Source organism: Homalodisca vitripennis, chromosome 1, assembly GCF_021130785.1.
Source record: "Homalodisca vitripennis isolate AUS2020 chromosome 1, UT_GWSS_2.1, whole genome shotgun sequence".
Classification (NCBI taxonomy): Eukaryota; Metazoa; Arthropoda; class Insecta; order Hemiptera; family Cicadellidae; genus Homalodisca; species Homalodisca vitripennis.
In genome coordinates, this window is record NC_060207.1 from 11,709,026 (window position 1) to 11,733,635 (window position 24,610).

General features: G+C 34.8%; 1 protein-coding gene across 3 annotated transcripts in view; it reads left to right on the forward strand.

Annotated features, from left to right (window-relative positions):
• LOC124357118 (transcription factor cwo) overlaps nucleotides 1-24,610 on the forward strand; it is a 153,964-nt gene that overhangs the window by 126,519 nt on the left and 2,835 nt on the right. Inside the window, exons 1-5 of one of the 3 annotated variants that reach the window (XM_046808601.1) lie at nucleotides 9,672-9,932; nucleotides 15,126-15,318; nucleotides 16,135-16,431; nucleotides 17,104-17,327; nucleotides 22,235-22,838. In XM_046808601.1, the coding sequence (XP_046664557.1) occupies nucleotides 9,804-9,932; nucleotides 15,126-15,318; nucleotides 16,135-16,431; nucleotides 17,104-17,327; nucleotides 22,235-22,792 (1,401 nt within the window). In that variant the 5' untranslated portion in view covers nucleotides 9,672-9,803 and the 3' untranslated portion in view covers nucleotides 22,793-22,838. Of the gene's footprint in view, nucleotides 1-9,671; nucleotides 9,933-15,125; nucleotides 15,319-16,134; nucleotides 16,432-17,103; nucleotides 17,328-22,234; nucleotides 22,839-24,610 lie in introns of those variants that run through there. The other 2 variants (XM_046808610.1, XM_046808592.1) reach the window with 2 other exon arrangements.

A 24,610-nucleotide genomic window follows, 5' to 3' on the forward strand; every position in this document is an offset into this window, starting at 1 on the left:
GTGCACTTGAGAGCAAGGTGAACTGGAGCTAAACTCAACACTGACATTAAATTCTATGCTGGTGCACATCGTGATACTCGGGATAATTGTCCGCAGGATATGTCGGTAACGAATTGGATTATAAGTTTTACATGAACCTTCGTGTTATGTGACATGTGGTTGGTACTCCTGTCTTGCATAAGTATGACTTTTCAACTACCGGACAATTTTTAACAGTATCGCAGCATTAGTCACTCCCACTAGGAAGTTACCTTTCCAAGAAATCACGACCCAGTCCACAGTCCAGATAAGCAATAGTTATCAGTAGAGATAACCATATTTGCGCCATTGGACTTTTTAGATGCTTTAAATTTAATGATTTGTTTCTAATTGAATTTGTTCAGAATAAGTTCAGCAAATTCTATTACGTATTTCACCCCATGTTTTAAACCTGTTCTATACTAACCTATATACTTTTCTAACATTGTGTCACTAAATGACCTGAACTGTACTTTTGAAATTGGCTTATTAACTTTGTAGTGAACCAGGGAATGAGGAACAAAATTGAAAGTTTTACCCACAACACGTATGTTTTTCCGTGAAACGATCAGGAATTTTCCATAAAAACAAATAAACCGTCAGTCGCACTAATTAGATGCAAGCCGAATGGTAGGTAACTTAAAGGTTTGTAAGTACCAAATAATAAATTGTTCATATAATTGGTTTAACTTTGGCACTTATAATATATTGTAGACATCCAAATGGTATCTATATCAGCGTCGGTCAGCCAACGAGGTAACCATACCGAAGGTTGTTGTAGTTTCAGCCAAATAATTGATCGTTATGTCGTTGACTTTACTTTTATATCTGGCGGTTACTTTTAAAGTATAGTCATGTAAAAAATGTATAACTGTGTAAACATGTCCTCTTGATGTCCTTCCATTTCAAGCCGGGGGGGGGGGGGGGCGCTTCCACCAAAACCAGCTCGGTTGGATGCAATTCAAATTTTGGCTTTTGGACTATAAAAATCGCGTGGAAAATCGAAAACTGGAAATAGTAAGCTTCAAAACAGACTAGCTATGTATAATCTTTACCCAACTCGTGTAATTTGAGCGAAATCGAGGTTTTCACTACAATGTACTCTTGTTTGTAACCTTTTATTAATTGGGAATGAATGGAGAATTAGATACAATCGAATAGATATGTGTGTATATTGTCAATAGAAAAAGATTAAGAAATGGGTTGACATAACGGAATCCGGGTCCAAGATTTGCAAGTTGAATATTTCTACAATGGCGTATAGTCAGAAGCTAAGAAGGAACTTGCACTGTACAAGCACAAAACTTGAGTCCTTTTTAAACAAAGAGACAAAGTTTTCTTAAGGAATAAATCGGTCGTCAACAACGCTGTTTTTGTGAAGGTCGAAATGGGAGGGTACGAAAGGGTTAAAAATATGAAACGATAATTTTTCCTAATTTGATATGATTAAAATCAACCGTCAGACTCATAAATAATAATTATATCATCAGATAACCAGATAAAAAGACTGAAAATCACTACTTTAAGAGGAACCAGTGGCTCTGTACATGGTTGGTTAGCTCACGCTGTTGATACAGGTAGGTATTTATTCACTTTTTTAACGGTTGATTAATTTTAAAAATATAATCGGAGAAAAAATCATTTCATATTTTTAACCCTATTCATACCCTCCTATTTCGACCTCCACCAAAACTTAATTTCAAGAAAAACCAGGTTGACTGTTTGTACAATGCAAGTAAGCCCTCGGTTCCTGATCTAGTAGATTGGGATAGCTTTCTTCGATACAGCTACAACCGACTAAGCACTCGTACATCGAACTCTTATCATCAATTGGATATCGATCTTATCTGCGCAGAACCACATGGATCATGTTCAGACAAATAATCGAGTCTCGTTCTCGTTTCAGACTGAGTAATGTGATTTTATCCTTGTCCCAGTTTCTTCATTTGTCGCGTTTTCAAATTAATAGCATTTTTAAATCATCCAGTCTTTTTCAACAATCCTTCGTATCAAATTTGATAAATAGTACCTCCAATTAATACTTGGATAATGAATCTTGAATAATACGCCGTAAAGAACCTTGGATAACGGTGGGATAGCCAGTATATCCTCCATGGAAGATATAAACTTATGTAGATGTACGTGTACTTACATAAACACATAAAAGATTGCATTTTCGGCAATCGGATCTATATAAGGCTAACTAAAATACATGCTATCAATTGACGCTACAGTTGAGTTCATGGCAACCCAGTTGTCTCAAGCCTTGTATGGGTTCGCGCAAGGTATTACACCAAGCTTTACGAGAAGCTCTTTAACTCCTTCTCATCTCTGATTTGCGATTGTAAAATGAATCACAGTGGCGGATCTATAGAGGGGGGGCATGGGAGCCATGACCTCTTCCGAGATTTTGAAAAAGGACGTTTCTATGAGACAAAAACATAATTACTTTTGTAATGTAACCATAAAGAATGTACTCACCTTCATGAAAAAATTGTGTATATGAGTAAATACATTTGTTTCAAAACATATTATTTATTGTTGTATGGAAGTGCAAAATAGCCTGTTACAGCAGTGATAATGGCAAACTAACACTCAGGAACCCTTTCAAAAATGAGGACTGGATCCGTCCTTGTGTAGATGTGTGAATTCATTTCAAAATTGTCATTTAAGGTTTATATTAATCCAAACAATTGTTATTGAAACTTGGATTATTGGATTACATTTGAATATCTAGAGTGAAATTAGCACCTAGTACATCTCTGCTACGCATATTTACGGTAAAAAACGAAATAACGAAAATAAAAATGAATTATTACGCGATGTGTTCCGAACTTTGTAATGGTGAAGCCTTAAAAACAAGCGAGCCTTTGATCCTTGTAGCGGACAGAGTATCTCGTGGGTTCTGTACTGTCACATGTTTCTTGGACGCAGCAGTTCAATGTTTGAACAGTTAAAGATGTTTTCGCGTGTTTATTAAGCGGTTTTAGTGAGAATAGAAGAAAATATTTCTGCAATTCAACAAAGCACCCTTTTATACCGTGTAAATATTTCCTGCCCACGGACAGTCAGTGTGTTTAGCAGTTCAGTATCGCACTTTGAGCGGGTGGCATTGACCTAGAGCGAGGCGCCGCCTGTGTGCGGTGAATCAGTGGCTGAAGGTCAGCTGTTATCAGTGCTGCGCTGATAACGCCCTATCACGTGGGAGGACGTGGGCTCTGCCGCTTTATCTGCTCGCCACTTCTTCAGTTATTTCCGGGCACATGGTATTTATAAACTTGTTGATTAGAGCAACGGTTTCGGCTTAGCTCGCATTGTACACTACAAGTTTAGAGCAACGGTTTGGAGTGAGCTCGCATTGTTCACTACAAGTTTAGAGCAACGGTTTGGAGTGAGCTCGCATTGTTCACTACAAGTTTAGAGCAACGGTTTGGAGTGAGCTCGCATTGTTCACTACAAGTTTAGAGCAACGGTTTGGAGTGAGCTCGCATTGTACACTACAAGTTTAGAGCAACGGTTTGGAGTGAGCTCGCATTGTTCACTACAAGTTTAGAGCAACGGTTTGGAGTGAGCTCGCATTGTTCACTACAAGTTTAGAGCAACGGTTTGGAGTGAGCTCGCATTGTACACTACAAGTTTAGAGCAACGGTTTGGAGTGAGCTCGCATTGTTCACTACAAGTTTAGAGCAACGGTTTGGAGTGAGCTCGCATTGTTCACTACAAGTTTAGAGCAACGGTTTGGAGTGAGCTCGCATTGTTCACTACAAGTTTAGAGCACCGGTTTGGAGTGAGCTCGCATTGTACACTACAAGTTTAGAGCAACGGTTTGGAGTGAGCTCGCATTGTTCACTACAAGTTTAGAGCAACGGTTTGGAGTGAGCTCGCATTGTTCACTACAAGTTTAGAGCAACGGTTTGGAGTGAGCTCGCATTGTTCACTACAAGTTTAGAGCAACGGTTTGGAGTGAGCTCGCATTGTTCACTACAAGTTTAGAGCAACGGTTTGGAGTGAGCTCGCATTGTTCACTACAAGTTTAGAGCAACGGTTTGGAGTGAGCTCGCATTGTACACTACAAGTTTAGAGCACCGGTTTGGAGTGAGCTCGCATTGTTCACTACAAGTTTAGAGCAACGGTTTGGAGTGAGCTCGCATTGTACACTACAAGTTTAGAGCAACCATGGGCGTATATAAAGTGGGGAGCTCAGGGGCTCTAGTCCACCACGCCCCCCATCCGAAAGTTTTGTAAGAGATTAAGTTTGCACCCAGTAGTTTTATTTTAAGCTATAACACATTAATGAGGTCTTAAAGCTCCATAATTTCGAGTCTGAATACTCCTGAGCTTCTATTTTTGGAGGGTATTTTAATGTTGCCATCTTACAACCACCGTTAGTATAACATATAAAACTCCAATGTGTTATTTTATCGTCCTTAATATAATATGAGTGGTTGAATATACGCCGGCTACTATCTAGTATATCTAAATAATCCCATACCACGCATTGGGCTTTGGTCGATACTTTATTTTGCAATCATTGTAGCAACATTGGTACAATCAATTTTGAGTTGGATTTTTTTAATTCTTGCCTGAAAAAAAAAAACAGAAAACATTTCCATCACTTCATTGAGGTATTCAAATAGGAAACTTAGGTAATTTTGTAATCTAGCACAAACAAAAACAGCTGAAGATAAACATGTTAAATTAACTTTTTTAAATTAAATTTTTCAAGGTCTGCAAGAAGACCAATCCCGCAATGTTGTAAGAAAAAACATAATATTTTTTTATGAATTTTAATATACTTATAAAACATAAAGAAGTAGGCGGGACTACGCTACACCACGCATCGCGTGATCAGGGTTCGCTAAGGCTGCATGTAAAAGTTCAAGTCTGTTGCTACATGTATTACAATGTCATATATTGGGCTCAGTTTGTTTACAAATGTATTCATTCTGCGTTTTATCGCTGTCATCACGGTTACCCATAAGGCCAATGTAAAAATATTCGCTAATGCTCAGCTAAATTCCATGGAGTCATGTGCACAATCATCTAACTCTATGTTGCATGTATAGAAATGAAGCTACATATATATCAAGTCTCCGGCCGGCCCACTTTGTGCCACTGTCCACATATGAGCCAAGTTCCCTAACCTCAAACACCCTTCCAGCAAATAACCCCGTGCATAATCTCCCCATTTTGGGTATTGAATAATTTGACAATGCGATTTCATCTCCTTTATTATTGAATACTTTTTTCGCCAACACAGCAAAAAGTGTTATTTTCATTATTTCTGGTATTTTTGCGGAGACTTTTTCAGTAGCGTTAATTACAATTGCACACGAGTACAAACCTTTATTTTTGTATAAAAAATATTGAGTTTAATTATTATTGAGGTCGCTTTATAATTAAGATACTGAACCTTCCATCTCGAAGCACTATCTGGAAGACTTCACTGACAATACTTGTTGTGTACGTCCTCTGTAAGTCTCGGCGGAGTGCGGAGGGAGGGGGAGGCACCGCGCTGTGGAACACACCTACGCCGCCAGCTGTACACAGTCGTGCCGGACTGTGGAAGATTCTCAAATTCAAGAAAACAAGTATTGGAGGCTGCCGCCGGCCGGCCACGTGTCACCGAAGAGTACGTGACTGGTCACACGGCACGCCTGTCCGTGGTCGTGATGTTGATGTTTTGATCGGACCAGATCGGAGAATACTTGTACATCGACCGTCCGAGTGACGATTGACGACAGATTCGAGGATAACCGGACTCTTATCGAGAGGCAGAATGAGGTTTACAGACAGCTGGCGAGACATTCAGAAGTACAGGCTACACATATTTAACATGTAAATTGGATATAGAAAATATAATTTGCAGTGTTTTAAATTTAAGTAACGTCCAGCCATCTCAACTTTTTTAAGATAAAAATTAAATGTGAAAGCTGGAATATTCATTAGAAATATAGGAGTTGTTTTTATTTTGTAACTTTTTCTCAAATGGAAATGGGAAAACATCAATCTATCAAATGGAAAACTTCCATTTTCCTAAAATGGAAATATAAAAACATGAATCTGTCTAACGGAAAACTCTCTTTTTTTCTAAAATGGAAATGGAAAAACAATAATCTGTCAAATGGCGAACTTCAAATTGTCATAGATAAAATTAAAGAACACAAAACCATGCTTTAACATTGTTTATACAATTCCGTTATTCTCTGTAAAAGTGGTTTTTTTCTAATGAATGAACAACCTTCCTCCAAATCATAATTCCTATTGGAATCTTCATGAACTCCTCAATGTGATAAAATTTAAACTTGAAATAATATTAATTATTTTAATAATTATTAAAAAGATAATACTGTACTTGCTTTAATTCCATCCTGTACGGAGAGTCAGATAAAATAGTATGTGTTTCAAGGAGGAACATTATATACTAATAATATTACAACAGATTTAGTAACTTTAACAATTGTTCTTCCAAGATTAGATTTTATAGTGTTGAGAGTATTTTTAGAGTATTTTGCTTATGTAATCATTCGATATGCAAACATTTAAAAAGCTTATGTATCATATTATTTCCTGAAGAATGTACGGTGTAATAACAATCAACAAAATATTACATGTAAGACATGTAGGGCAGAACTTGAACCATCGACAGTGTTACATATTTTTGCCAACAATAATGGCTCTCTGGCCACTGTGTAGGCTGGAGGTCAACAACGTGCTAGAGATCCAAGTCTAAATGCCAGAGCAACACGAGCTATTTTAGTTTGCTCTGTATTATGTTCACCATCGTTATTGGTAAATAATAACTTCAAACCACCATGCAATATAAATAAACTGGTGAGCTATCCTTCAAAAGGCACACATATATTTTTATCCTTCAACAGACACAGGGCTACACTGGATAAACCCCATTTAAAAACACGCTTAAAAACATAAATAAAATACATTTATATAAGTTTTGTTTTTTTCCTTTGACTATTAGTGTGTACGAGCTGTAATATAGCCTATTGGTTAAAAACAATAAATATAACAATTTTATAACATTGTTCTCGCAAAACTCTGTAGTTTTACAAACAGATATAATCTCTTTAAAAATAGCCATGTATATGAGATTTTTAAAAGTTTTAGATGCAAAAGTATGTAGTAGCTAACACTTTATTGTATGCATAAACAATGTATGGATGTATTTATTGCATTGAAATTATGACCTATCTTACACAAATCGCAAACATAGGCAAAATTTGACCATCAAAATATAGGTTGTATAAAAATCAAAACATTGTTTTTATAATATTGTATATTTTTTATTGTCTGTTGATTGTTTTCTTTGGCCAGTAAGGGCAATGACGTCAATTATTTCACAAATAACCACAAAAATGAAATTACAACTAATATAATCAAATATGGACAATGAGGGAAAACACAACCTTAAACGGCACAGAAGGGACCACTGGACCCAAGACAAAAAATGTATTTCCACTCAGCTGGCAATTAAGGCGACCAGTGGTAGGGCTTGAAGTTTATTGATGCTAAATAAAATTACATGGGTACCAAAAGTTCCCGCGACAAACTGAGAAATATGAGAAATACGTTTGTGTGGGGTCCGTGGACCCCAGTGTGCTCTTAGACCCTCGATCTGTTAGACAACTAGTGACTAGTCGCTAAAAAATGTTTCTCCAATGTTGAACGACTAGTCACTAGTTGATTTTTGCAGTTATCTTTTTAATCAAACTGTTGCTATCGAAAATAAGACTTAAGTAGGACGAATATTATATCATATTAATCGGAATGTTTCACAAATTAATTTGATGTGCAGTTTATTGAATAATAATGCGTAATAAGTACGTACCGAAATTATAAAGTAGCGCCGTGTCTATTAGCGCACTTCCACTTCGAGAGAACGCGACAAAACGGGACACTTTCCCTATACTTTTGCCGAGGGAAATTTCATTTAGGAATTAATTTGGCTACATCACTGCGTTCAGAATTTCATTCTCAACAAGATCATCTGCTTCAAACATTTGTTCATTGCTATATGTTACGAAGAAATTAATACTTTCGACGCAACCGTTGTTTGCAACATTTCTTTAATGTTAGATGACTAGTTTCACTAGTCGCTATTAGTTTGTTGTTTCTCGTAATATTATTAGAGTTGTGTCGGCATCAAACGACATCAAACTTTTTCTTGTAAAATTTTCCATCAAGTGGTAGATCTATATAGATAGCTTCAGGGAATAAGTGAATTGTAAGTGTTTATTTTGTGAACAAACGTTATAATTTCGAGAGGACTATGGCCGCCATAGTGATGCACCGGCATTACTCGTTGTGTATTCTAAACTCGTATTTGTGAATTCTGAGCTTGTACATATAAACTATATTGAACAATGGTTTTATTTGTAATTCATTTATTGGACAATAATTTAGTGACATTCACAGGTTTGTAAGCTAAAATTGTGATATAAAATCCGTTATTCCTAGGCCTACGTCCAGTTTACAAACTGTGTTTACTTCATTATTTTTTTATTTATTGAACAATATGAGTGACCTAGTAAATAAGTCAGGAGGACTTAGACAATTATTATTAGACAATACGTTTTTATTATAATATACTTATTATAAATACATTTAAAGGATTCAATGACAGTATATTTTGTGTTTTTTACAACTTTTATTTCTTGAAAAAACATTTCTTAGGATTAGCAACAAACATTTTTACATATAAATCTATAAAAAACAAATAATATAATTTATTTTCGGAAATTTTATGCTTTACAACATGGTAAAGGTCTCAAAATATAATGAGCATACAGTAAATATCTAAAAATGTTAGAATGTTAATATGTAATTTTTTGTAAAAACACACTTCAATATTGTTTACCAAAAAAAATTTTAAAAATTTTGGGAAAGTGGAATATTTTTGATGTTTTTAATAAAACACCTTTTTAGAACATTTTGTATATTTAGAACAGTAATAAAACATTATTTCTACTATTAAGACTTTACTTTTGATATTTTTGTTTTACTTTTCGTGTTTTTCACTTATTTTACAGACTATAATGAAAAAAACCTACATTAAAATTAAAAAATTAGGGCCTAATCCGACAGCATATAAATGTTCCTGTTTCGAAATGAATAAATTATATACTTTACTTCAGTAATAAACATTCTACATAGGTTTAAATGAAGATGTGCACAACAAAATAGTGCCTGCCATATAGGAATTTCAACTGCCAGATCCAGGGTTGAAGGTTAAAGGCAGTAAATTGTATCATTTAGATATTTTAACTAAACAAAATTGAGAATAGAAATTATAATAAACAAACGCTCAATTTAATTGACCTAGTTTAAAATTGTGTAATTGTGAACTCAATAATTTTATTGTTCTCGTTAAGAGTAATATTTTATGAGTTTTTGAACAATTTTTCAAGTTTACAGTGCCCACCGTTGCGTGTGCCAAATTGTTGTCTTTCGCGAGGGAAATAATTTACGTAAAAGACGTGCCGCCAAATTGCCACGTCCGCCCAGTACGGTAAACACCGGTGCTGTAAATAGCAGAAGTAAAGGGCAGGGCACAAGGCACAGTAGGCGTGACAGATACCGCGTGATGCGATATCAGCGCTGGCCGAGATGCGCGCCGAAAACGTGTCGTTAGTGAGGCGTGTGGTCGCCAGAGCGCAGCAGTGTCGGTCAGTCGCAGCGCTACACAGTACACAGTACAGTCACAGTGTTGTGAGTGAGTGAGTTAGTGACCAGAGTGTGACGCCAGTGCCTCAGTGATAGTTCCAGCCATGGTTACCCAGAGTGCCACTATACTGGAGAGACACCTGCTGCTGGCCGGGGAGCCCCCGCCGTTACACAGCGCCGACTTTCAAAAATTGGCGTCCGTCTTATCGAAAAGAAAGACATTGACGAAAGAGGTGCGTGTTGGATTTGTGTGCTCATAAAGTTGGGATGGAAATTCAAAAGTTGCATGGAATTGTTAGGGGTTTGATTGTGAGTGTTCAATGAAAGTTGCGTGTGTGTTTGAACGGTTGTTTGTTACTTTATGTAGACCGATTTTAAACGCTGAAAAATAATCAGGTTGGGTTTACTTTGTGTATTTTCTTTATTTTATGCCTATTGTCTTAACCGTGCACCCCTGGCCACTAGTAGTTTGTAGGGTGAGAGGCAGTGACTTCATTGGAAAAGAAAAAAAAAACGTGGATTTGCATTTTTTTACGACAATCATACCCTTATTTAGTTATTATCCATTCTGTTCTGATTTATAAAACAGATGGTTTTAATATTGCTCAATATAAAACGTAAGCGATTTATAATTATTAAGTGTATTGTTTTGTCTATTTAAGTGTATTGTTTTAATCTATTTGTAACGTCTACATAGAACCACGCAATGATTGTTAAAGGCCTAATTGATTACGTTGTTGCTACAATCTAGAATTAATTAACAAGTGGGTTATTTCCAAGAAAATTCCTTGCACTCGGAATCCGCATTGATGAAATAATACGAAACTTCTGCAATACATGGAACTCAAATTATTCAAAGTTGTGCGTGGTCATCGTATTAGCGATTTAAAGAGGTAGTTGTCTATTTATTGTTATAGAACAAGTCGAGAATGTTGGTTACGCATTGTTGCTGTTTCCGTGCATGAATATCTAAGTGCGCACCGAGCACACGCGCCGCAAGGCTCGTCACATCCCTGTCACGCTGCGCTCGCCCAGCGCTGCACGTGCCGCCCGTCCGCCCATCACGTGAGTTGTTTGCCCAAATGACGCGCTACAATCCGACGTCTGACTGGCATTTCTGAGCTGTTGATAACGTGGCGTGATGGTGTCCTTTAGTCCTTCGTTAAATCTTTAGAGGGTACAGTAACCTGTCGATAAAACTGGGGCAAAACCTTAACTTTAGAAGAAAAGTACAGCATTTTTGGATCTTCAACCACGTTTGTCAGTTACATGCATATTTGCTTTTAATGTTTGAAATCATGTACAGAAATGCAAGGGAATTTTCCATTCACTATAAAACCAATTATGACGTATTAATAGTAGGTATTCCAAATCAGGTTTAGACCTACAATTAATTTTCAGATAGTCTTAAAGGAACCTAGATTGATTATGTAAGAAATCTAGTGTTGCTGCTAATTTGGAATTTCAAATTCCAGCAACAGTGGCGTAACCAAGAGGAGGGCAATAGGGGTTTAACGTTTAACCTCTTCTCATAGGTCATATATCGGCCCTAAAATAAAAATGTGTTGGAAAAGTGGCCATGCTATATCAATCAAAAATGGTTTTCAACCGAGGTTGGTACAATATCAATTGTACACTCAGGGCTGTCTCTATGGTTGTAGGTGCCCGGGCAAAACATTTTGGAGCGCCACTATATTTTTTTATTGTTATTCAACAAAATACGTTAACCTCATCAGTGTCTCTAATCATTTTTATTAACTCTCTGTTCTTATATATGGTTAACTCATTCTATTTTTAGTTTGATTTTTGTAAACAGAACTTCGATAATAATGATCGTGTTGGACACTGGATCCCTATTGTCGGGAGTATCCCCATATAATTTTTATTTAAATAACTAGTTTTTTTTGCGCTCACAATTATTGTAGTATAAAAATGGTAATTAAGATTTACTATGAACATTTTTATTATTGTAAAATAGTGAACTAATAAACAAGACTATACGTACTTTATGTTTTTAATTATCTCAATAATACAAGTACAAAATCTTTACTGCTCGATAAAATATCTCTGCAGATTAAAAAAAACCTACATAATTGTTATACTGAAAAATGGTTATCTGTTATTATTATACCTATCTAAGTTTAGACAAAATTCTTTTACTGAATTTCAAGATCCATTTTGCAAACTTTTCTCATATTCATAGAGGATTCCCCAGGTTGAATGACCCATACTCATAAAGAATGTTCCTGAGGTAAAGGACTGCACTATTTGAGTTTTTAAATAAATGTTTTTACTATAAGAGAGTTTCTAAATATGGCCAGGTAGAAGTGTGCCATACCATGTGCCACAACAGACTTTGCTGTAATTGCATGCAAAGTTTCAGATCTGTAGCTTATTTCATTCTTGAGATATCCTACAGACACACTGACAGAAAATCAAGCAGAAGAGAACTTTTGCCAGCGTACTGAGTGATATACTTCAAGGATTATCAGTAAAAACCTATGGATGAACATGTACCATTCTTGTCTATGTAGAATTGAAGGTTCATGCAAAATCTAAAGTCTACAGATTAAATCGTTCGTGAGATACCCAACGGATAATTAGACTACGCAAACACTCAGCCAAATCCCTTAGAGAGACTAGCACCATCATCAATCACTAATTAGTCTATATAGAAATAAACCAGTGCAATGACTATAAAAGGACCCAAAAGAAAGTAACAAAAGTCTTATCAATCAGTCCAACAAACAACATTTGTTGCATGTGTTACCATGTCATACGATAATGTTTGTTATATGATCATGTTTGTTATATGATCGTACTTAATTTGTCTACTAATCTGATAGTACTGCGTTTTTCTCACTGCTATCAAGGCAATGTCAAAATGTTAGAATATTATTTTTACTTTAAATTTTGATGTTTTGAACCGAATATCAATAGAGTTTTGAACCAAGAGGAACCTATGTGCCTAGTTTCAAGACTCTAAGATCTGTCTATCTGGAGTTACCACATAAGTTTAGAGACAGACAGGCAGATGATAACATGATTTTAAAGTTATTAATAAAGTTACATCATCATTTAGATGTTTCCATACAAAATTATCTTGTTTAATTTCTTCGTACATTATTATATTTCTGTAGATGATGTACAGCGTATAATTAAATACAAAAATTATATTATTTAAATTATTGCAATTGAAGCACTTTGTCTTAGAAAAATTCTTCTGTAAAGAAAAACATAATTTGTAATATGTTATGTAAAAATGAAAATAAATAAAAATGCCAATATTTGAACATCACACTTAACTACAGCTCAACTAAAGGAGCTGAAAAGACATAAATAATGAATATTAAAAGTAATTTAATTATAAGAGCTAATATTTTTAAATTAGTAGTTTCTAAATCCCAGCCAAGTAGAAACAAAGTATACTAATTAGCACTTCTGGTGTGAATCCCTGCTACGAATTATAGCCTAAGGTAAAGCTTATTGCAGTTACCATACTTATGTTGTATTGGGTTTAATTGTGTCATATTTTACTTAAGGATAGACATTTATATAGTATTAAAATGAAACCGTCCACTTTTGTAATTTTACTCAAAATTTATTAGATCAATGAAAAAATCAGCTCCATCTTCCTTTAAAACAAAAAGTTATTAAAAAGCTAGGTTAAAAAAACCTCTTAGTTGTTAAAAGAAATAGCCATTATAAATATTTGTAGAGCTGTAAATCATTTTAATTTCCATTAATTATTTATCTTGCCAGAATATATTTAGCAAAAAATTATATTTCTTCTGACTCTGTATGGTTTGATAACAAATTAAAAACGTCCTAAAACACACATAAAGTTGCACATACAATAATGTGAATGTATCTGAGTTTCTGTAATGTAAAGGTTAAAAATATTAAAATTCAATTCAATTCAATTTATTTATTTGCAAATTACATTTTTAAATTGTTGTAAAGGCTATACAAATTGGTTTAAATAATTAAATGTAATGCTAAACTATTACAGTACATATGAAACACAAAAACAACATACATAAGTGAAATACTTTATATGATGAGATACAAGAGAATAATATTATCAATTAATATTTCACTTACACCATGAGCCTTGTTCATTTATTGCAACATTGTACATATGACTCTTTTTAAAAGAGGTACGGTAATATTATGATGAGGGAACTTCAGTACAGTAAATATTATGTTGAACACTTTTATCAAAGTATAGCTTGTCTACATACAAATGAAGTTTCATACATAATTACAAGCCTGTAGCTAAATTCATTCTCAATGTACCCTACGTAAAGCAGACCTAGTTGAAAAATTTTGCTAGCCCTCTCAGTGTTAGGCTTCATAAAATAGTGTAATAAAACTAAAAACATATAAATGTACCAGGACATCAGTAGCTCCATTTCCTTCTCGAGTTAATATGTACACAGATTGTAGAGTAATATTTCCAGCCCCCTGAGTGACAGGCTTCGCTAATGCTCAATAAAATATTAAAAATTTTAAGTTCAATGTTTTTTAGTAAAATTAATTAATGTATAGTTCTTATTAAAGCAAAGCTGCCAGGTTGTCGGCTGGTTGAAATTCAATTTCAGTTCCTGAAGATCCAAAAGAGTGATTAGTGAGAAGTGTCTTCAAGGAATTTGTTTGAGATAGCCCTTAATTTAGTTCTGTTTTGTGAATGGCCACTTTCATTCATTATTAAAAAAATGGGGATATCAAACAAATAAACCAGGAGTAATGCTTTTTACTATGGATTGTGATAATAGATTTGTTCATTTAGATTGAGAAAAACTGCCCATATAATTTTACCTACCAGTAGTCCTTTACAACAAGGACATAAAGGATAACCGTTGATTCTTCCTGATTTCCTACTTTTTGTTAATCATTATAACATCTATGTTACATTAATCCATATGGGGATGGGGGAGAGCTGAGAGACTCAAGCCCCTCTTTAAACTTTTAAAGACACATAAAAACTGCACCCAGTAGTTTGCATTAAGCCAGAACACAATTTATTATGAGATCATAAAGCTCCACAATTTCCAGGAGAAAAAACCTGTGTGCCCCTAATCTTTGGAGAAATTTTATACTTCTTAAACTACCCAGTCTGTCAGTCCTCTCTGAAATAATCTATATACACCACTGACAAGATGTTAAACCCAGTTTTTGTTGACATCATCCACTCCACAGAAATATATACACCATTGAACTTTAAAGACCCTCAAACCTGTTTAAAATTTAACAACAAATCAGCATGCTCTTTTGTCAATGTATTTTAAATTTCCTTGAACATGACCTCGATGTGAGTAACTAAGACGCCATCTATTGCACCCGTTAGTATCTGTGTGAGAACTGTCTTGGATGTAGCCTCCTTGATGTGTTGCATGCATTGACTGTTGTGTCTGTGTTAATAGGACCCAATGTCTCACAGGATCATCGAGAAGCGAAGGCGCGACCGCATGAACAACTGTCTCGCCGACCTGAGTCGCCTCATCCCTACAGATTACATGAAGAAGGGCCGTGGCCGTATCGAGAAGACCGAGATCATCGAGATGGCTATCAAGCACATGAAACATCTGCAGGACCATCATGCTAATTGTCACCTAGGTTGGAATTTCTCTTTGTGTAATTAGATATTTTAATACAAAATTTGGCACTTCTCTTCTTAAGTATACATTACATTAGGATATTTCCATGAAATTCAATCTTTTTAACTTCAGAACAAAAGTTAATTTGCTGTTCAAGCCATTTTCATTATATTTTTAAAGTAAAAATTATTAGATAGTGCTCACAAAACATTAAAGACTTAAGAATGAAAATGTACTGTTATTAACTATAAATAACAACCTGCAACATGTTCATAACAAATTGGACCATATTATGTTTGACCAAGATAACTGATTCCTATACAATATTTTCTCTTATTTTTATATCAAAGTATGTCAAAATTAAAATTCAATCCTTTACAACTTCAGAAAAAAATTGAGTTGCTTTTCAAGGCATTTTCATAATTTTTTAAAGTAAATATGATCAGATAGTTTTTTTGTATAACATTAAAGACTGAGGAATGGAAATTTAGTGTTATTAACTATAAATGACAACCTGCAAAATGTTCATAACAAATTGGACCATATTATGTTTGATCGATGTAACTGATTCCTACACAATCAATATTTTCTCTTGTTACAGGATTGTTATATAAAATTATGATTTTTGCTATAGCTTGTTAATTGTTATGTATTCAAAAGTCATAAGGTAAAGTTGAAACGTAATTTAAATAGTAGCTTAAAGTGGGGTCCTGCCGCAATCTTTAAGTAAATGAATAAGTGTTAGTATAAATGACTTCGAAAAATTTCGAAGATCACATACTCACCAAATTCCTTTTTAAAAGTAACTGTTGTTTATTATGGAACTTGATTACAGGGAGTTATGAACCGGACCATCATCAAAGTATCGAGTCAGAAGAGTCATATTCGCCACCGGAAAGTAACACGTCAAAGATTTCCTCCGTAGTCCTTCCGACCCATGAGAACATAACATTACTGGAAGTGAATGGAAATTCCCCCCAGATCATAGAGGAGAACTACAAGATTGGCTACAATGAGTGCCTCTCAGAAGCCATGCACTTCCTGGTCGAGTTGGAGGGTCATGTCAGTACCTCGCCCTTGTGCGTGAAGTTCATCAGTCATCTACAGAGACATTACGACAAATTCATTAAAGGTAACGCAAAGGTTGTTAAAAGTTTAAACTGTAGATTTCTCTCTAAATAAGACTGAATTGTTGCAGTAAATTATATTAAAATAATAAAATGCTATGGGATTTGTTGGCACTAGTCTGTAAAAACAAATAAAGGATCAATTGCATTAAATTTTGAATAGCTGCTTTTGTTCCGCAAAAAAAAATTCATAGGAATGTGTATATTGTATCTATGGTGAAAATGGTTCATTCAACGTGAATGTCAAGTTTATCTCCAGTTCACTTTCTTCTTACTGCAGCATCTAGAATCTGACGCTGTCACAGACTCGACTTCTGGAATCTGGATTCATGTTTGTCTGAATAGAGATGCATTCAAACAAACATGACTCCAGATATTGAAATAATGTAGAGTTCATTTTGAGTTTGTTCATTGCTGACTTTTTTATATCTTCAGACAAACATGACTCGAAATTCCAGAAGTCAAGGCTGTGACAGTGTCAGATTCCAGACGCAGCACTCGTAGGAAGGTGAACTGGAACTCAACTCAACATTCACAAGTTCAGACATCTTATTAAGAATTTGCCAAATTCAGATCAGTGCTTCAGAGCGGTAGAACAAATTATTTGTTATGTGATGGCCAGAGATTACATATTAGTGCGAAATATTACTGATCTTTACCTTGTGCTTGGGTGTCAGGAGGAAGATTGAACGGACCCCGAGTCCACAACGGAACCACCAGCTCATCGTCTGTGGGCAGTAAAGAACGCAGTTCAGGCTCAGGCTCAGGCTCGGGTTCCGGCTCGAGTAGTGATGGTGGGGAACGGCCGCCACTGAACATGGTCGACGACAACTACTACACCAGTGCTAGCCAGCTGCGAGACATTCTCACCAGTAACAACCACTCGCAAAACAGATTAAAGGTAACAGAATGTTTCTATACGCACATTACTTAGATCACACGGTCTGTAGCCTCAGAACTTTATAATTAACTAACTAACGTATGGTACTATAACTTGTCAAAATCGTTCCAAATATTGTAGTTTCCACTAATTTACATTTTTCAGAATATAAGTTCCATCATCAGGTGCTTAAAAGTGCTCCACATGAGGCTGTCAAAGTTTTTAAAATTAACGTGTGTGTGTGTTTGTGTGTGCGCGGCAGGCCTATCGTTGTAATGTTTGTTTGCCATTTGTCCCTATTTATTTATTTTGTTGGTGTGTATTAGTTATTTTGCAAATTTGTAAAACTTTGACAACTTCTGTCGTCACACATGTATTCACGTGTTAAAAGAATATTCACATAGAATGAATTATAACTGGGATAAAAATAGCAGCTAAGCTATTCCTGTTGTTTATTGGAGATTTGATAACTAATTCAATGACTTACTACTTTAGAGCTGAAACTTAGGATCCTGCCACTAACCAAGTTGATGATTGATGTTGACAAGACAGCACCTATGTTACCGGTTTATTCTGGTTACTAATAAAATCTCAAATGTACTCAGACTATATTTTAACTTTGGCAAAACTATTTCCTCTGATTACGATGTATGCTAATGGAAATATTGCACGATCACACTCTCTGTTGCTTTTACTCCCCTCCCTTCCAGCGTAGATTGAAATACCACCTGGCACACTAGTGGGCAGGTGTTCCAGTCATGTACCACACGGTTAGGTGGCGCACTACTGTAGTGACTTAATATCCATTGGGCGTTATCACACTAAACAACACGTCAACAGCACAGCATCATCGGAAATGTAATGTTATGACGCGTTTACACATGTGCTATGCAGGCGACGTGTCGGGACATGCTGTCGAGCTGCAGTCCCCCCGACGTGGCTGTTGCCGTGCAGCCCTGATCCCTATTAACTCTGCTGTGTGCTTTATTATACAAGATGGGACTAAGGGTTGAGGCTGTGTCAGGTGCCTAAGCACCCCCTGCTGTTGAAGACATGTTATCGTGTTGGCTAGTGTGAAAATGCCCATTAGATAACAGGGTTGTCAAACTAGCTCCTTTGTTTCCAATCTCTACACTGAATGAAGTATCTAACTCTCTGTTAATAATCAGCGATTCCCATTACATACCTGTACGTAAAAAAAGCTTTTTCTCGGCCAGAAAACTTTGTAAATGTATGTTATGAATTTTAAGAATACTTACACTTTTTAGATATTTATTTAAAAGTAGAATTAATTCCTTTAAAGCCCTCCCTACTTTAGATTTCATGTGTGAATAAGTCAACCCATTTAAATAGGCAATCAGTGTCTTGAAGGTAAAGATACGTTTAATCCATTGAGTAGGCGTATAGATTTATTTAACTATTTTAATATTTCATAAAAATTAAATAGAGCCACTATTTTGTCGTATAAAGTAGACTTTCTATTAAAAAATACTGTTCTACGTAATAATGCTTTAAATAAAAAAGAAAAATATATTTTAAAAATATTTAATTGATTTTACTTTATGATTAAATATGTATAATATTAAACTTATACTTTAACAAAATACAACAAATTTCAAGTTCATATCTTTTGTAAGTTCGTAAGTTTCAATACATGGAGGTAGGATTGTATAACATTTGTAAATATTATAAACCAGCAAATAAAAAAATGTTTGTTGAGTACCCGTTATAGTTTCCAGCCACAAGCACTAATTTTACTGCAAGTGCTTATAAAAGGGTTAACTATACAATCATTTGATGAGCAATAGCTTACTAGATGATCTTCATTTGTAAAGTTGGTGTGACTGTATTCAGTAAGGTTTTTTAAAGAATTCTCTTACCACTATACTAATGCCAGTCTTGTATCAAAAAAAGCAATGCTAATTTTTCTTGTACACTAATACTTTTTGGCAAAATTCACTATATTAGTATGAAACCACAGCATTTTTTTCCTCCTGTCTCTATTATATTAGGTTTTGTAGGGCCTGTAGTACCTCAGCCGCTACATCTATTTTCATTTCGTCTCATACAATAAAATGTTGCTTGAATTGAATACATATCATCATGTACATGATTCAATCAAATGTTCAAATTAGATTTCACCATGTAACCTAAATTATACATGAATTGGACTTCATGCAGAAGATAAAAAGTAATCAATATGTTAAACATACAATGCATTAAAATAACTGCATACAGTACATTAATTTTACATAATGATGCAAGATTTAGTCAAACATTTTGGTATTGGACATTCTTTAGAACTTCACATTATTTTCTGGCAGTATAAGTTACATACTAGTTTAAATGTATTTTATATGCAAATGTAGTACAGTAACTGCTCTACTTTCTCAAAAATCATACTATACAAATATAAACCATTGATTTTTACTTATACTTAAAAATAGGTTTTAGATTCATAACTTTGAACATTAGGAATAGTAGGTCTAACTAATTTTTTCTTACTAATGACAACTGAACATCACTTGGCCTAATTCACACTCAGCTGTTTCAGATTTTCACAAAATTTTTACTTTTTGGTTGGCTTGTACCAAACAGGTGAGGTAAGCATCTCCAGAAATGTGCCAAAATCGTGGCAAGCAGAGAGCTCAGCGAACTACGAACCTGAAGTTGGGGGTGGCAAAGCGCAGATTGTGTGACGGTTTCCTATGTCCCATACTATGTACACAGTAAAACTCTGATTAATAAAACTAATCAAATGTTATAACTGATAGTTAATTACCATATGGTTGTTAAAACTGTAATACTTCCCAATTCCTAAGCGTGTGTTTTTGTACAACTATTATCTTGCCTACTATATCTTTAGAATTTGTTTAAATTTAGTTTTTGACAGTGGAAAGACTGTGAAATAAGGACATTAGCCTTTGTTCAGATATACAAGATATCAGTTGCACTAAGTTTCGAGATGTGCAATCTGATCTCTTCCTCGGGTAGTTAACTAACCTACCTTGGTTAAAATAAACGTATCAATCATTAGCGTTTTGAAACACATTAGGCATGAATCACAATAAAGCTGTTGTTTGTCAACTTCATGAACACTAATGATTTGTGAAATAAAATTATACATGATTTACTATTGGCCCCTGGTCAGTTGTCAGTGGTTGGTCGCTCAGTGCACACCTATTGTGATCTGTATTCTTTTAGTTCAGTTTTAATAATTAGTGTATTGTTTATATTAATTACATGTTTTAGAGTTAGTAAAGTTGACACACAACATGGTGGTTGTGAATTCTAACTTATGAATGTCACAACGCTCTGGTATGATTTGTTTGTTTTAACCTAGATTGTATTTATGTGTTGGATTAGTTTACTCCATTAGAAAGTGATCAGATTTCAGCTCTCAAAACTTATTGATGTTTTAATCACTGGACAATGGCGAATGACTGAAAATATTGTGTTTCCTTTACATTGTTACAGTTATAAAATTTATAATGTTTTAAATGATCCTTCTACTAATTGTTCCATTGCCTATCCCATTATTAGAGTTCTGCTGTGTACATAACATTTTGAAAACAATAGTACATAACAGGTAATATTAAAATTTACTTTTAAAAATTACTACTGTTTATTCTTACGTATTCAGTAGCTTAAGAAGATTATTTAATATAATAATAACCAGACTCTTAAACGTAACAAATTCCAATGAAACAATTAATTACTCTTGAAACCTTACCTTACCGCTTCAAAGAACCAGCATGTGGACCATCAGCTCGAATTTAATCATAACAGCACCAGATAGATCACCAACTCGTATGAACCACCACAAGCTCTGCAACTGCCAAATCGTTTTCCCGTTACCGGTCGTAATTAATTAACATTCTGTTTATTTTTTTGTTTATTTGTATCAACGGTTACACCATTTCCATTCAATGACAAATTATAGACTCAAGAAATTATAGACATTGATTTGCTTTGAAAAAACTGAGTTAAATGTAACTACCTTTTCAAAATTTGTTTCAATTTTTTTACAAGTAACAAAAATTATGAAGTTAGAAATACTGTAAGAAACTTTTACTTGACTTTGACTTTACTAATTTTACTTGAATAATTGTGAGTTAAATAAAACTCAGTGTATTGATAACTATTAACTTTAATCTCTATAAAATACCAATGCACCTGATTAATCTTTTAATATTGCCCTGATTCTTTTTGAAGAGAAAACATGTTCGTGTGTCGTACTTGGGTATAAATAGGGCATATTTGGTCAGTTAATCGTTATAACTGAACTTTTATGTTGTAGAATACCGACTGATCTCTCAGAATTATGTCACTATAACTATCAGCCGGTGAAATATATCAAGTAACATATGTCACTGAGTTGGTTCAGAATGTTTCTGATAGCGAGCTTTAGGTGGTTGGTGAATAGGTGGTTAGATTCAACCATAAATAATTTAAAAAGAAGTAAAATTACGATGCAATAGGTCGAAATCACATGACGTATGAACCGTAAGAGATTTAGAGAAAGATTTGAACAATACACTTAAGAGAGGCCCACATGTATGATCCATTCGAGTTATGAGATCCAACAGTCAGGTCCAAAGCCGACCACAAAGGGTTAAACTTAGCAAAAGCAACACATGTCAAAAGCTGTTTAAGAATATTGCAATGATTAATTTGTTTTTGTGGTACAGTAAACTTGTGACATTTGTTATAATAAGCTACTTATATTATTATTGTGATAAACAACTTATGAAGGTTATTCACTCTAATAATAAGCAGACTTCGAAAAACATTCCAGTACATTAGGTTTAGGTTAGGTTAGGTAGATTAGGTTTATTTTAAGCTAAGCAAAATATTGATATTAAATGCCATTGTAGTAAATAACTTGTTTGATGTGAGTAGAATATTGATATTTGTTAATTGCCCAGATGGTGCCTGAGCCGCCGTCGCCACCCAACTCTGTGAATGGTGCATCATCACACACCGAGAGCCACATGTCAGGGTCGTTGTACAAGTTTAAAAACAACATCAAGCAGAGATTCAGTGCTGAACACTCGGTGAATATCGAACAGTCCCATCCTCTAGCACTGAAGCGGCGGAGATCAGATGACCGAGAGACATTGTCCATCCCTTCCCCACCACCTGTAAAGTACCATCAACCTCTCAGCCCCTCCTCCCCCTCTCCGCCAACCGTTTTCCCCGGGGTACCGATATTCGCATTGCATTCCAAGTGCGGCTTTTACATACCTCTGACTGTCGATCACCACGTACTCGCGCCATTCCTGCCGGATCTCGGCACTCTAGACACCAACCTCTCCTCCGTAGTCCTGCACCCTGTCACGATATCTGTCAACTTCCACCAGAGCATCTCCAGGCCGCTCAAGCAGACTCCGTTCTACCCCCAGTCCCCTCCCGGTTGGAGCCCCTCACAGAACAACTACCTGGTCTTGCCCAAGTGGCCCACGTGTGCTCCGGAAAGAAACTGATGGTCTCATCCCAGTAACCACAACAAAACAATCGGTGTGAGAATAAGTATCCTTGAAATTTGACAGAGTCCATTTGTCATGTGAAAGCCATCGATTGGCTCGTGAAATGTTATACATTTAAGAGTTTACCGTTAATTTAGTTGTAGGGTTGTTTTGAGAAACACAATCAACAGAAATCACTGTTTAACCAAACATTTTTATGGAAACTTGATTTGAAAGGTATTCTTCTGTGAAGAAAAAAATCTCTGGGCACAAATATGTATGTGTAAAAGATTTGATATTCATGAAAATATTAAACACAAAGATCAGTTAAATAGATTTGTAATGCAAGATCATTTTACCATAATTAATTCCTCTTTAAAAATAACTATGAAAAATTAAGTTTACATAGCACATTTTGCATGTAACATGATTTCTTTCTTCATAAGTTAATAATAAAGCAAGACATTTTTTTGTATACTGTGACTAATCGTGGAGGAAGTATTGTGGAGATACTAGTGTACTAATAATATATTATGTAGTGTTTATTGTTATCAGGTTTTGAGTTTACTAAGGTTCCTTTCACATGCTACTGATGATGACTGGTTAATGGCTCTTTAAGGGAATAAAATGGTAACAGCCATAAAATCAAGCAAGTGACTACGAAGGCACAGGTTGTCAGATAAAGTGACACTGTGCACACAACTTTAATGTGTACTGTCCCAACATACAAAGTACTAACCTCCATTATCCATCCCTGACACAGTAGGCCAAAGTTACTGTCTTTTCTATAAGAGTAGAAATTTGGTTTGCAAATTAGGATAAAAAATTATGTAATAGCACTCCAAAATCTCAATTCAGCTAAAATGCACTAAACACATATTAAGTGAAAGACAGATTAGATATCTTATACTACCAACATAACCTCAAAACATGTGTATAAAGGTCATAGAACATACGTTACCATAGAAAATCATGATTGTACAATGTTTCGTGACAAAAATTTTAAAAGAAGTGGGCTATGGATAGCCTGCATTGTTTTTTTGGATAAAATAACCTGCTCCTTCTTAAAGTATTAACATAATTTATTATTGTAACGTTGTGCTCAATAAGGCAGCTGCTGTGATTTTTTATTAAGCTCATGAATACTGTGGGTTTAACATTTAATGCATACTCTCAAACTGTATTGAAAACAATAAAATCATTGGAAGGTAAAGTAGCTAGGATTAAAACAGGTCTAGACCATGGCAAACCTGTTCAAAAAATTCTTTTCTAACCAGATTAACTTACAGCAATAGAGCTGAAAATTTATAAAAGCAAGCAGAATATAAGAAATGGGGATGGAAAAATTCACTGGAGGTCTTTTATTGATAGAGTCTTTAGTACACCAAATAAGGACTAACAAATTAAGGACATCTGAGTCAATGCCACAATACCAGTCTTTCTCTTGTGTGAAAGGGATATAGTTTCCATTCTGTTATTCACAGCAATTGTGTTTTTCGGATAACTGCAACTTAGTTTAAAACGTAGAGTTATATTCTACTAAAACATATTTATTATGTGACTGAAATGGAGTTACATCATTAACATTGGAGATTTCTAAAAAAGTAACATTTTTCTTAATAAACAGTGAGATTTATTACAATCATATAGATATTTATTTTCTTCTCAATCCAACTGTTGTAAACTGTTTATTCCCTGGAAAATTTCAGAATGTAAACAATAACACATGTTTAATAACACAATATTTTAAACATTTGTTATAGAAATGTTTGATAATCGACATCAAATTGGTATGCATTCTGCCCAGAAATGTGTTATTTTATATAATATACTTTA